At 40.1% G+C, this 14,095-nt stretch overlaps 1 protein-coding gene across 1 annotated transcript; it reads left to right on the top strand.

Moving 5' to 3' along the window:
• The first annotated feature begins 76 nt into the window (after positions 1-76).
• LOC306999478 (apolipophorins-like) lies at positions 77-12,247 on the top strand. The gene is made up of 8 exons (XM_079614180.1): positions 77-1,542; positions 2,728-2,912; positions 3,647-3,849; positions 3,977-4,139; positions 7,096-7,205; positions 9,194-9,313; positions 9,572-9,728; positions 12,101-12,247. The coding sequence occupies exons 1-8, from the start codon at positions 932-934 to the stop codon at positions 12,103-12,105; spliced, it is 1,554 nt and encodes a 517-aa protein (XP_079470306.1). The 5' UTR covers positions 77-931; the 3' UTR covers positions 12,106-12,247.
• Positions 12,248-14,095: the final 1,848 nt, after the last annotated feature.

Genomic DNA, 14,095 nt, shown 5'->3' with positions numbered 1-14,095 from the left:
TTTTTTGTGATACAAGTTTGTTTTATGTTTATTATTGATATGATACCAATGAATCCAGTGTGTAAGCCAAAAACAAACCACCTACAAGAAAATCAAGCTCACATACATTCATATCAGCAGCGTGGCTGTGATAAAGCACACAACGAAAGGAGTAGAGAACAAAAACAGTCTTTAATAAATCCAACAAGGTAACACTCAGGAAATAACCAGGAGAAATACACACAACCACGTTAACTAAAGACTTCACGGAATAGTGAACAGAGGAAACTCAGAGTTTAAATACACAGGGATAACATGGTGACTAAATGATCAACGGGTGAATTTAATCCAATCAGAAACCATAGAAACTAACTAGCAAATAGAACTCAGGCAAAACAGAACAGGGAACAGAAGGAAAATGAAACCAAAACAGAACGAGACCATTACAGTAGCTTCCCCTTCCCGAAGCGTAAAAAGTCCAACTGAGGAGGGAGGAGGGGAGCTTAGGAGGAGGACGAGGAGCTGGCGAATGGCAGTAAAGAATAGGAGATGATGGCGGGAGAAACCAGGATGGGGATAAATTGGAGGGAGAAGCCAGGGAGGAGACAAGAGCATGAGAAGCCAGGTGGAGACCCAGACCACAGCCAGGACAAAGGCCCACTGTGGAGACGAGAGAGGGAGAAGCCATGATGCAGACTTTGCAGAGATCCAGGTGGATGACAGACTGAGATGGAGCCGATGGAGGGGGAGACCCAGGCGGAGCCGAAGAGTCGATCAACCCAAGTGACACAATGGATCTGGAGACTGAGCTGGTAGGACTGAGGACCAATGTGGAGCCGGAGGAAAGGCAGAGCCCGACGGAGCCGAAGGGGTGGAGGGACGAAGTGTAGCTGTAGGCCTGGAAGTGCGTGGCACAGGCAGAGCGACATCTGACCAAGGCGGAACCGGAGGGATGAAGAAGCCAATTGGAGCCGTAAGGACAATGGTCCCAGGTGAGCCAAGGGAAGGAGGAGCTGAGGTGGAGCCGATCATCGTCATTCCGAGGTCGAGTGACTGGCTCGGAGGCTGGATGCGGAGCCAGGGCATCCTCTTGCCAAGGCGGAGCTGGAGACCGGAAGACCCGAGGCAGATCCACGCAGCAGAGTACAGTCAGAGGAGGAGCCGAGGGACAGCGGAGGAGCCGAGGGACAGCGGAGGAGCCGAGGGACAGAGGAGGAGCCGAGGGACAGAGGAGGAGCCGAGGGACAGCGGAGGAGCCGAGGGACAGCGGAGGAGCCGAGGGACAGCGGAGGAGCCGAGGGACAGCGGAGGAGCCGAGGGACAGCGGAGGAGCCGAGGGACAGCGGAGGAGCCGAGGGACAGAGGAGGAGCCGAGGGACAGAGGAGGAGCCGAGGGACAGCGGAGGAGCCGAGGGACAGCGGAGGAGCCGAGGGACAGAGGAGGAGCCGAGGGACAGAGGAGGAGCCGAGGGACAGAGGAGGAGCCGAGGGACAGCGGAGGAGCCGAGGGACAGCGGAGGAGCCGAGGGACAGCGGAGGAGCCGAGGGACAGCGGAGGCGGGGGTGAGGAACTGGCTGTTATAAGCAGAGGAGGGGGATGCTGGGCGGGATCTGTGGAGACACAGGAGACTCAGAGCTGGGCGGGACCAGCGGCAACGGGAGATTAAAGGGATTTTCCTCTTCCAATTCCTCATTGTATATTGCAGAGGCCAGTTTTAGCTCACCCTCAGTGACCGGAGTGTGGGCATGGCTGCACTCCATGCCCTCGAATTCAACAAACACACTGGTAAAGGACGATGTTGCCAGCTAACGCACCTGGTCAGACGCCCTGTGGGGCTCGGGCTCCGGGACGATGATCGGCTCAGGTATTGACTGGTGCTGACCCGGGCTCCGTGTCTGCGGTGAGCTCTGGCATACTCTCAGTGCAGGGTGTCGGATGTGGCTGGCTGGGGTCTGGGGCTGGTGATGTCTTCCTCAGCAGAGTAGATGGTTAATGGGGATCCACAGTTCACCAGCACCCACTCCACACTGGCAGCAAATGTCCCTCGAGGACCATCAAGGTTCTAAATCTCTGAATAATATGGTAATCCACATACCAGCAATGCTAAATGGCATGAATAGTTTAAGCAGATAAAAGATACTTTTTTGTTTCACTGTTTGCTGCGTTTGTTTATACTGTTGCTGCATTTATTGTGAAGTTGTTTTTCAGTTATTTGTCTTTTTGTGATTGAAAGCTAAATAAGAGGCCATCTGGCTCTGGAATGTGTTGTTTTTGAAATCATGCTGAATGTTTGTTGCCGCTGTTATCATTGGCATTAGGCAAGTGTTCTCTTGGCGCTCATGCTCAGTCTTCACACAACAGAGCGCTTCAATCAATCGCTTGAGGATGTTGCAGAGACTGTTGCTTTCTATTTGTTACGGTGAAATCACAAAACAAAATCCACACAAAGTGTCTCTGCTCTTGATATACAATCACTGATGAACATCTTTGGTTTTAATAAGAAAAGAACAAAAACCCAGAACCTCTGGCACGCTTAACAAAAATTGTACCACCAGTCCATTAGGTCTCACCAATGTTTAATGCGTTTTACTCTTTTAAAACAGGTGACATGACAGCGTTGTTGTTAATTATATACTGTACATTTTGATTTGGACTTACAAAAAACTTACCGTACTCAGCAGTGATTCATATAGAAATGTACAGTATATAATTCCAAACTTTTTCTCCACAACTCACTGTTATTCCAGTGAGGGTGAGCTGATCTTTAGGGTGCCACTTCCTGTGGGCCCGTGGCTGAAGGTGAAGGAAGCAGGTGTGACTGAAGTTCTTCTGGAGGAGTTCGTCCTGAAGCCTCTCCTGGCCTTGAACTCTCTGAGTCCTACAGCAGAGCTCTACCGGCTGAAGAGGAAGATAATGGACAGTCCCGTCAACTGTGAGTTATAATGAGTGTTTTGCTCTCATGGGCCTTCATGTTGAACACATGTTTTCCAACTCTAGACCACTAATTGAGTTAATCTAGACCCCTGGGATTTTCATATGTCAGATGCATTTACTATTCATGAGACTGAAATTACTACTTAAAGAGATAGTTCACTAAAAAAAAAAAAAGTTCTGCCATCTTTTACTCACCACCATATCATTCTAAATGGGGAAGTCAGAGGAGACCAATGTTGTTTGGACCCCAAAGTTCTTCAAAAATGTTCTTCTGTGTCAGTGACACGTTATTTCGATACTCCACTTTATACATTTTTCTAACTATAAGTAACTTTGCAACTACATGTCACCTAGCAGTCATTAGAGTATTAAGTTTACTTTCTGCTTAAAATCTGCTAACAATTTATTGTGATTCCCCAACAGACATTCCCCAAGTAACGGTGCAAATACGTCTACTTATTCTACTAACTATAACCTAACAGTATACTAAAATTCTAATGTGTTTTAGTTGCACATTAATGAGGGTTAGTTGACATATGTACAGTAGTTGCAAAGTTACTGACTGTATTGTTAGTAGAATGTCAAAAGTGGACTATCGAAATAAAGTTTAACCCAGAAATCAATGCAACCGGTAATAGAGTAACTGATGACAGAAACAAATTACTAATTTTTTAAAGGTCATTATTCTTAATTTCCTCACATCTGTCTTTGTACTTCATTTCCTCTATCCAGATCAGGCATTTCTAGTGGCAGATGTCTATTTGGTGTCATTTGACGGACATCTGTTCAAACTCCCAGCATCCTGTGACTTCATCCTAGCAGCTGATGTCATCAAGCAAACCTTCAGCATTGCACTCAAATCTGTCAGGTTCAAACGTCGCTCGCTTGAGGTGCAAATGCAAAACACGATGATTTCAATTCACCCAAATGGAGAGGTACATCTTATTATTTTGATGCCCAATATTAGTGTCATGGATAACTTAAAAACTTTATCTGAAAAATTAAATATGATCTAATTAAACAGATTTAATAAATCTGAATACATTTTTATTTTTATTTTAGGTGGAGATTAATTGCCAAGTAACGCAAATACCATACACTAACCATGAAGTGGCTATCAGAAAGGATGGGAACATCATTGAGGTGTCCAATGAGAGAGGACTTCGGGTCTCATGTGACCATCATCTAGAGGTTTGCAGTGCGATCCTTGATGGATGGCTTCACGGTAAGATCCGTAGCCTTGTTTACTACATTACTTCCAGAACTAATTTTTAGCAATAATATTTTGCTAAAACTCAAGACAGTTCTACCATGTGTTACAAGCTCTGATGGTATATGACATATGCTATTCTTTAAAACATAAATAAATAAATACAATTTATTGACATAACAAAAACCACAATGGTGAAAGAAAATCATGTCAAAATCAGAAAGTTAAGAAAGAACAGCATTAATTTGAAACAGAAATATTTGGTAAATGTCTGTACTCTCATATTTGATCAATTTAATGCATCCTTGCTGAATAAAATGATCAATTTAATAAAATACAAAGTTGTCAGTGACCCCAATATATATACTAACTAGATAGTATAATATACAAATGTTGAAGACCCAGAGACAATAGTTTAATTTGTAAATAGTCTTATGTTGTTGATAATAATAATAATATATTTTATTTATAGGCGCCTTTCGTGGCACTCAAGGACACCTTACAAAATCCATAAAAGCAATGACATTAAACAATAAAACCAATACAGCAACAAACATTAAATCACATAAAAGCCTGCCTAAACAGATAAGTTTTAAGACGAGATTTAAAGACCGAAAGACTAGGACTGTTGCGAACTTCTACAGGAAGTGAGTTCCATAAATGGGGAGCCGCATAACCAAAAGATTGTGACCCCATAGAAGTTTTCCGAGAGCATGGAAGAACAAGTGTAAGTGCAGAAGCCGATCTTAAAATGCGGGAAGGAGTATGTATATGAACAAGATCTAGAAGATATGAAGGAGCCAAGTTGTTAAGTGCTTTGTAAGTTAAAAGTAAAATCTTAAAATTTACACGGAATTTAACTGGGAGCCAATGCAAATTTTGTAAAACAGGAGAAATATGTTCAAAAATGGAAGTTTTGGTAATTACTCGAGCTGCGGCATTTTGTACCAACTGTAATTTATGTAAAGATTTGGAAGGAAGCCCATAAAACAAGGCATTACAATAGTCGATTCGTGATGTTACAAGAGCATGCACAAGCGTAGCAGTACTTTTGAGGGAAAGGACAGGACGCAGACGATTTATATTCCTAATATGGAAGAATGCAGACCGGGTAACACTAATAATATGAGCTTCAAAAGACAAGTTCTGTCAAGAATGACACCCAAACTTTTAACCTGATTTGACAGAGGAACAGAACAATGATCTATTACCACAGAAGACATATTTGACTTAGTTATTGTTTTTTGAACCAATGAGAATAATTTCTGTTTTACTACTGTTCAATTTAAAAAAAATACTTGAAATACAATTTTGTAAATCACTTAAGCACTCACCAAGAGCAGAAGAGGGAAACTTTGAAGAAGGTTTAGAAGACAGATAAAGTTGGCATAACAATAAAAATGTATATCATATTTCCTAAAGATGCTGCCAATTGGTAAAAGATAAATAATAAACAGAAGAGGTCCTAAAACAGAACCCTGGGGAACACCAGTGACAACATAGGTGGATTTTGATTTAAACTGTTCAAGTTGTACAAATTTAATGCGGTCCGTGAGATGGGAACGTAACCAGCTTAAAGCCATACAAGTAATTCCAATAGATTCCAGTCTGCTCAAAAGTATAGGATGAGAAATGGTGTCAAATGCTGCACTAAGAAGATCAAGAAGTATAAGTATTGACAAAAGATCAGCATCAGCAGCTAGTAATAAGTAATTAGAAATCTTTACAAATGCAGTTTCAACACTGTGATGAGAACGAAACCCCGATTGAAACTGCTCATATAAACTATTACAAGAAAGATGTTCAGTTCACGGAGCTGGAGAGCAACAATTTTTTTCTAGGATTTTCGACAGAAACGGCAGATTCGAAATGTGACAAATTCATTTTCTGATTTTTTCTGAAGTCTGTCCCAGGTTTCTTAAGAATAGGTGTTATAACAGCAGTTTTAAGTGCAGTAGGGACAGTACCAGAAAGAAGTGAAGAATGCATGATATCAGTGATTAAAGAGGAAAGAAATGATAAACCAGTTTTGACCAAGTGAGTCGGTAATGGGTACGAAACGAAACAGTACTGGTTTTCAATGGGGCTCAAGCGTCGAGGATCATTTGAATGTAATGCTGGACTAAATCATCAAGATTCCATGAATAGTCTTTGTAGGGAAGTGTGGACAAACATTCTCCAAGAATTGAGGCATCAATGTTCTTAATATTACGAAATATAACAGTACGGCTCAATTTAGGCTTAGACACAGATAAAAAAGACATTGAAAGACACCAGCAAGTGGTCAGACAGTGATAAGTCAGAAGTAGTGCAATTACCAGGAACCACACCTGAACAGCAGACCAGATCAAGGCTATGACCTTTTGAGTGAGTTGTGACATTGATAAATTGCTGTAGTCCACTCCAAAACTATCTAGGCATGATAAAAACTCCTTTGAACATAAATGATCTGTATTATCCACATGGATATTAAAATCACCAACCAAAACCATGAGGATTCGAGTACATAATTTGCAATGCTTTTTGGATTAAACAGCTAATGCCTTCATAAAAGACAAATGCACAGTATTGTCTTTTTTATTTTCAAATATAATTTTTCCTCTTTGTGTTAAATGTTATGAAAGTATGATTAATCTCTGAGCTGACTGGGTTAGTTCAAGGCCTAGAACAACTTTTAAGTGGTTATGGAAAAAAAATCATTGTGAAACATCCTCTTGCACCAAGGAGTGTGTGTGTGTGTGTGTGTGTGTGTGTGTGTGTGTGTGTGTGTGTGTGTGTGTGTGTGTATGTGTGTGTGTGTGTGTGTGGGGGGGGGGGGGGGGTATTCGGATACTATTATAAATGTTAATATTCTGTAACGTGATGTGTTAAGAGGTTTAATGGCACTTAAAACCACAGCTACTATGGTTGCGGTAAATCATTCTAATATGCATCATGGTCTAACACGTTATTTTAATCAATTGTTTTTCAGGTGTGTCCACTGGACTTTTAGGAACCAATGATAATGAGGCAGCTAATGAGCTTCTTCTGCCAGATGGCTCCTACACACACAGCGTGCTTCAGTTCACTCACAGCTGGCAGGTAGCGAAAGAAACCTGTGAGGAATGTACACCTGTTTAGCATTTGCGATCATACCACAACCACACCAACCAGCACTGTTTCTATTATTTTGCTTCATATGTACATAGCCTGTGCATGCTTTTTTTGTATTTCATATAATAATGCTAAAGGAAAAGTTAATTTCATTTCAAGTCATGGCTTGAATATCTCTGTCTGTCATATCAATCCGAACATGAATTTCTTCCACTGAACAAAAATGTAAAACTTAGAAAAATGTTCACACTGCTCTTATCCATTCAGACATATATTGACAAGATCCAAAAAAGGCAAACAGCACCATAACAATAACAACTCTCAAATTTCCTTTGCAGCAGTGTTCTTTAATTTTTTTAGTTTTCATGTTAATTTTAGTTAAATCATGACAATTCTTAGAATAGTTTTTGCATGTTTATGAATATGGCAATTTAAATATATGTGGTCTTGCCGGAATAGTTCTGCTATGATGCTGCTGAGCAAGTATGGACTTGCTGCTGATAATAGATACACAGACTTGCTGCTGTGAGAATGTAAGATCTGCTGGTGCGCTGCTGCGTATATAGACATAAACCCCGTAACAGATCCAGACAGGTGGAGCTGGGGGAGGTGGAGGGTTTCAGAGGAACTCTGATAGCATGATACAGGACTAGCCTACAGCAAACACTGAACCAGACTATTTAAATGTTGAGCAAGCAATCTCATTGGCTGCAGGATCAGCAGAGGCCAATCAGCTTGTGCCATGCGGTAATGATGTGATTGCTTGTAGATTGTATGTAAAGGAGCTATCATCCTGTTCCCTCTAGAGTTTCATGTCTGGACTATATATTTACATTTTTAGTCATTTTGTGATGTGCTTTTCTAATTTTATCAATATTTATTTTTATATTTCTATTTAGATTTAATATTTAAATTGTATTTTATTTCAGCTTTATTTCAATTACAGTTTTTTGTACAGTCGCTAGTCACTTTTTCAAAACTCTTCACACAGTGAGCACAACAGAAGTTTATATGGGCTAAACTGTGGATCATTTATCATCGCTTTGGCACAAAATGCATTCAATGACTACGTCTTTCAAATTACATTAATTATTTTCTCACTTCGACACAACAACCGCCACAACTCTGTGTAACTATACAGGCCAATTTGCCCATGCTTACACACTGTTCTCAAAACTGTTAAACTGAAGTTCAAAACAATAACATAATACAAAACTGAATAAGACAGCAATTGTCTACATTTCTACAGTTATATTGTAATGAAATATATTTTGAATCTAAAAATGAAATGGTATAAAAGCAAATGGACCAACCACAGCTGATTCCTATTGTATCTGTATCGGTGGATGGTGTGTAGACAAATGTTTGTACTTTGGAACTACTTTGATAAATACATAAAATATATAAAGTATTGAAGCATACTGCATCATGTCTGATTCATTCTAGTAACATATATTGCAGTGAACTCTAAACAGAGAGGTAGAAGAAAGAAAGCATGTGCAGAGGAAAACATTGTATAAAGTTACCTGTTGTTACTGTTTTTTAGGTCATTGTTTAGTGGGTGATAACGTGTGTTTGTTGGCTGTCAACCCTTGCTAGTGTTATGGAAGAATGTGTTGATTTGAGACATGTATGAAGTGATTTGGTAGTTTTAGTGCATCTTGAATCAGAAATGAACTGCTGTGCCGAGCTGAAAGTTGGTTAGGAGAACTGTGTGAAGAGTTTCAAAAAAGTATTGAGAAATGTGTCCTAGCGACTGTAAAAAAAAAACCTGTAAAATAACTGTTTTTTACTAGTTTTAGTTAACGATAACCCTGATTTTCAAATTTATGAACCTTTGTGGTTCCATCTGGGGAAAAAACAGTGTCAACATGAATCAAAACATCTTTTGTGTTCCACTGGAGAGACTGTCATGCGGATTCAGAATGACATGAGTGTGTGGCTCTAATGTGTTATTTCGGTGCCCTTTGCTTTAGGTGGATTCTGAATGTGCCAGCAGGAAAGCTGAAATCTGCCAGAATGGCACTGCCGACTCCCTGTCGTGCAAATTTCTGTTCTCCTCCACAAATTCTCCTCTGAGCCCCTGTTTCAGAGTGGTAACTACTGTCCTCTGTTTTCTCTCACTCAACGACATGTGCTAGCTATTACAAGCCTGTGTATATAAAGATCCCTTTGATTAGATTGATCAAAAGACATCCACTCCTTGGGGGAAGTGAGGAAATGAAAAAGAGAATGAAAGAATGCAATAGTAAACAACACAATGAACTTCAGATGAAGAATTCTCTCTGTGTCACACTGTTTTTATTTTTTGCATTGCGTTTATGAGCGTTCATTTTTTCCGGATCTTTTTTTAGGTGGACCCTGTGCAGTTCACGCTGAAGTGTGAAGGATTGGAGTGCATACGTGATGAGCGTGCAGATGTTTCCAGACCAGACTTCTGCACACTGGCCTCTGCCTATATCCATCTCTGCCACAGAAGCTATGTGCCGCTGGAGCTGCCAGTGCAGTGCGGTCAGTAGCCCCCCTTCTCATGATGAATGCATACGAAATCTATGACCGTATTTTAAATAGATAATCAGGACTGCACAATTTGGTCTAAAAATATCACGTTGGGGTTAATCTGACAAATATTGGGGTTGTAGTTTGATCTGGGAAATGGCGAGCATGTAATATGGCTGTTGACTGGATATCAAAGCTTAAAGAAATAAAAAGCCACACAATCACAATGTAACACAAAGACTTACAAACAGAGTGTGCCAAAAAGATTTTATGAACATCCTTCTTTTTACACAATTATGTCATTTTCTTCCCACACTCAATAGTTACTCTTCACTCTTGCTGTAAGTCCTCTATAAAAGACACAAACTCAGCTGAAAATGGCTGAACTGAAAGTGAACTGAAAAATAATAAATTTTTCGAACATACTGTATCTGGGCTTGAAAATAGAATCAAATTACTTTGGTATACTTTTTGTCTAAGTTCACTTTTCATTCACTCTTTTTTAACCCAGTCTTTTAATCTTCTATAATGCTTCTCCTCCTCCTTCTTCTTCCCCTTCTCCTCCTCCTCCTCATCCTCCTTCTTCTTTTTCTTCCCCTTCTCCTTCTTCTTCTCCTCCTTCTTCTTTTTCTTGTCCTCCTCCTCCTTCTTCTTCCCCTCCTGCTCCTCCTCCTTCTTCTTCTTGTCCTCCTCCTTCTTCTTCCCCTCCTCCTCCTCCTTCTCCTCCTTCTTCTTTTTCTTCCCCTTCCCATTCCCATTCTCCTTCTCCTCCTTCTTCTTCTTCTTCCCCTTCTCCTCCCCCTTCTTCTTCTTCTTCTTCTTTTTCTTCCCCTTCTCCTTCTCCTCCTCCTTCTCATTCTTCTTTTTCTTCTCCTTCACCTTCTCATCCTCCTTCTTCTTCTTCTTCTTCTTCCCCTTCTCCTCCTCTTCCATCATATTTTCTCCTCCTCCTCTACCTATATCTCCTCCTCCATCATATTTTCTCCTTCACCTTCTCATCCTCCTTCTTCTTCTTCTTCTTCTTCCCCTTCTCCTCCTCTTCCATCATATTTTCTCCTCCTCCTCCTCCCCCTCCTCCCCACCTCCTCCTTCTCCTCTACCTATATCTCCTCCTCCATCATATTTTCTCATTCACCTTCTCATCCTCCTTCATCTTCTCCTTCTCCTCCTCTTCCATCATATTTTCTCCTCCTTCTCCTCCTTCTCCTCCTTCTCCTCTTTCTCCTCCTCCTCCTCCTCCTCCACCACCTCTATCTCCTCCTCCATCATATTTTCTCCTTCTTCTCCTCGTCCTCATTCTCCTCCACCTCTATCTCCTCCTCCATCATATTTTTCTCCTCCTCCTCCTCCACCTCTATCTCCTCCTCCATCATATTTTTCTCCTCCTCCTTCTCCTCTTTCTCCTCCTCCTCCTCTATCTCCTCCATCATATTTTTCTCCTCCTCCTTCTCCTCTTTCTCCTCCTCCATCATATTTGTCTCCTCATCCTCCACCTCTATCTCCTTCTCCTCCACCTCTATCTCCTCCTCCATCATATTTTTCTTCTCCTCTTTCTCCTCCTCCACTTCCGTCTCATCCTCCATCATATTTGTCTCCTCCTCCTCCTCTATCTCCTTCTCCTCCACCTCTATCTCCTCCTCCATCATATTTTTCTCCTCCTCCTTCTCCTCTTTCTCCTCCTCCACTTCTGTCTCATCCTCCATCATATTTGTCTCCTCCTCCTCCACCTCTATCTCCTCCATCATATGTTCCTCCTCCTCCACCTCTATCTCCTTCTCCTCCACCTCTATCTCCTCCTCCATCATATTTTTCTCATCCTCCTTCTCCTCTTTCTCCTCCTCCACCTCTATCTCCTCCTCCATCATATTTGTCTCCTCCTCCTCCACCTCTATCTCCTCCTCCATCATATTTTTCTCCTCCTCCTTCTCCTCTTTCTCTTTCTCCTCCACCTCTATCTCCTCCTCCATCATATTTTTCTCCTCCTCCTTCTCCTCTTTCTCCTCCTCCACCTCTATCTCCTCCTCCATCATATTTTTCTCCTTCTCCTCCTTCTCCTCTTTCTTTGTCTCATCCTTTTCTCCTTCTTCTCCTCCTCCTCTTTCTTCTTCTAATCCTTTTCTCCTTCTCCTCCTCCTCTTTCTTCTTCTAATCCTTTTCTCCTTCTCCTCCTTATTTTTCTCCTTCTCCTACTAGGCAAATGCACCACAGACTCAAAGCTAACTGAACTCGTGCTAAGACATTTGTGTGGTTCAAGTACATATTGTGATCCATTCTGAGGCCACTTGAACTGATGACAACATTGTTATTTATTTATTTATTGTATTGAATCACTGAGTTTTGCTAAAGTATTCACAATATTCATAATTCTTGTGCTTTAATTTCAGTGTAAGAGGTGTCCGGTTTACGGCAGACATGCTGTGGTTCCAGTCACAGGACAGGACGTGTCAGCTGACCTGTTTGAAATATAAACAGGGACATGTGCAAAATCATTACTGTTAGTATCTTTATTACTAATACTATTATTATTATTATAATAATTATAATCTACTATTACTAATTATAGACTAAATTAATTTGCCACCATTCACTCTTAAAAATAAAGGTTCCAAATGGGGTTTTCCCAGTGATGCCATAGAAGAGCCAAATTTGGTTCCCTGCAGTAAACATTTCTTAAAATAACTTCTTTTTTTAAAAGCACCTTTTGTCAACTGGAAAGGTTCCATAGATGTTAAAGGTTCTTCCACCATCAATGCCAATAAAGAACATTTGTTTTTAAGAGTGTATGAAGTATTTCATGTTGCCAAGAACATAGCATCTTTTTATATTAGAATATAAATGGTAAAAAAAAAATCACACCACTATCGGTCACTAATTAATTAATATACAGTGTTTTCTAAATATATTTGTAAAGTTGGAAACCGGTACGTCTGTACAATTTTTTTTTTTTTATTGTTGTTATTTAATAATTTTTAACACATTACATGTTGGTAGATAATCATCTGAATTAGTAATAACAAGCCTGTGTTTAATTACAAGCAGCTCCACAAACTGTTTACACAAGTAAATGTAGTTATACAGTAGCTCATTACTGTAACTGTACCAGTAAGTGTGACCGTTGATGATATTTACAGATAATTTAAATAAAAAGAAGAACTGCTTCTTATAAATGAATCAGCAAGAACGCATCTGGACACTACAAAGCTTCATTGAGCTATGGATGTTCATTTAAAAAATGTGATATAAATGATCTGCCTATGATAACTTATAACAATTAATATCCTCCTGTAAGCTTAAATGTGCATTAGCTCTCTGCATTGTACTTGATTCCCTGCCAATAAAAGCTTCATAGATCTTTCTGTATTAAAGTGATGGTCTCCAAACCCATAAGTCATATCCGCATCTGCATGTGGGAGACGTTTGGCTTGTGTCCTCCTGTTACTCCTTGAAGCGGAATGCATGACAGCTTTTCCAGACATGACTTACGGCATAAATGTTCCTGTTACCGTATGATCTTGTGAGAATCATGTAAGATCAGAGACCTGTCAAATAAAAACTCTAATGTGCGTTTTGCAGATCTCCATGGCAGATATTTATGATACTCGAGATGATGGTTCTGTGGTCTAGTTCTGTCGTCCTACGGATAATTCATGTGAAAGTTTATTTTTAAATGTTACGCAGTTTATAGAAGGGTCAGGGATGAGTGGCTGTAAATAATCACGGTGAAATCGAACCGCTATTTAACAAAGTTCGTAAAAAGTTCAAGGAAAACTGGTAGACGGCAATGTGAATAAGCATTTTACAGCACCGTCCTCCCTTTCCTCGTTGATGTCGTTTTTCTAATGAGCCTCTATCCAAGTCCTTAACCCCAAAAAAAGTTTATTCTATTCTGCTATCGCTATAATTAACTAAAAATTAGACAGTAGCTTGGGTAATGTTTGGACAATATTTGTACCTAATCTTTTGATTAAAATATACTTAATAAAAGTAAATCAATATCCAAATTATATTTGTCTTGTATTATGGCTTTTTTTTATTTTTTATATATATATATATATATTGGCGTAAAAACCATACATGTTTAAGTTTAAAATAAAATAAAAAGTCGGTTTTGGGGTGGAATAGCTCAGAGTAAATAGTGCATGGGACTGAACTTATGTCCAACCTGATTCATAGCTTATAAACCATTACAGAAAATATAATTTACAGAACAGGAAATAACAAAAGTCCACACAAGACAAGGAGAACACAAGACAGGAATCATGACACATATCTTTGAAAGGCTGTTTTTTCAAAATTAGTTTTTCTTTCCTGCACTGAGTCAGAAATCTCCCCTTTGGCAGCACTTACAGCAAACTTTACCGTTTTATTTGAAGGTTTAC

Source organism: Phoxinus phoxinus (genome assembly GCF_949152265.1).
Source record: "Phoxinus phoxinus genome assembly, chromosome: 5".
NCBI lineage: Eukaryota > Metazoa > Chordata > Actinopteri > Cypriniformes > Leuciscidae > Phoxinus > Phoxinus phoxinus.
The sequence above is the reverse complement of the archived record's forward strand: the minus strand, read 5'-3'. Positions and strand labels throughout refer to the sequence as shown.

Coding starts and splice junctions, on each gene's coding strand:
- LOC306999478 (XM_079614180.1), top strand. CDS start 932: ATGAAGAAGCCAATTGGAGCCGTAAGGACAATGGTCCCAGGTGAGCCA. Junction 2,913..3,646: donor AATGGACAGTCCCGTCAACT/GTGAGTTATAAT, acceptor TCCTCTATCCAG/ATCAGGCATTTCTAGTGGCA. Junction 9,314..9,571: donor TGAGCCCCTGTTTCAGAGTG/GTAACTACTGTC, acceptor ATCTTTTTTTAG/GTGGACCCTGTGCAGTTCAC.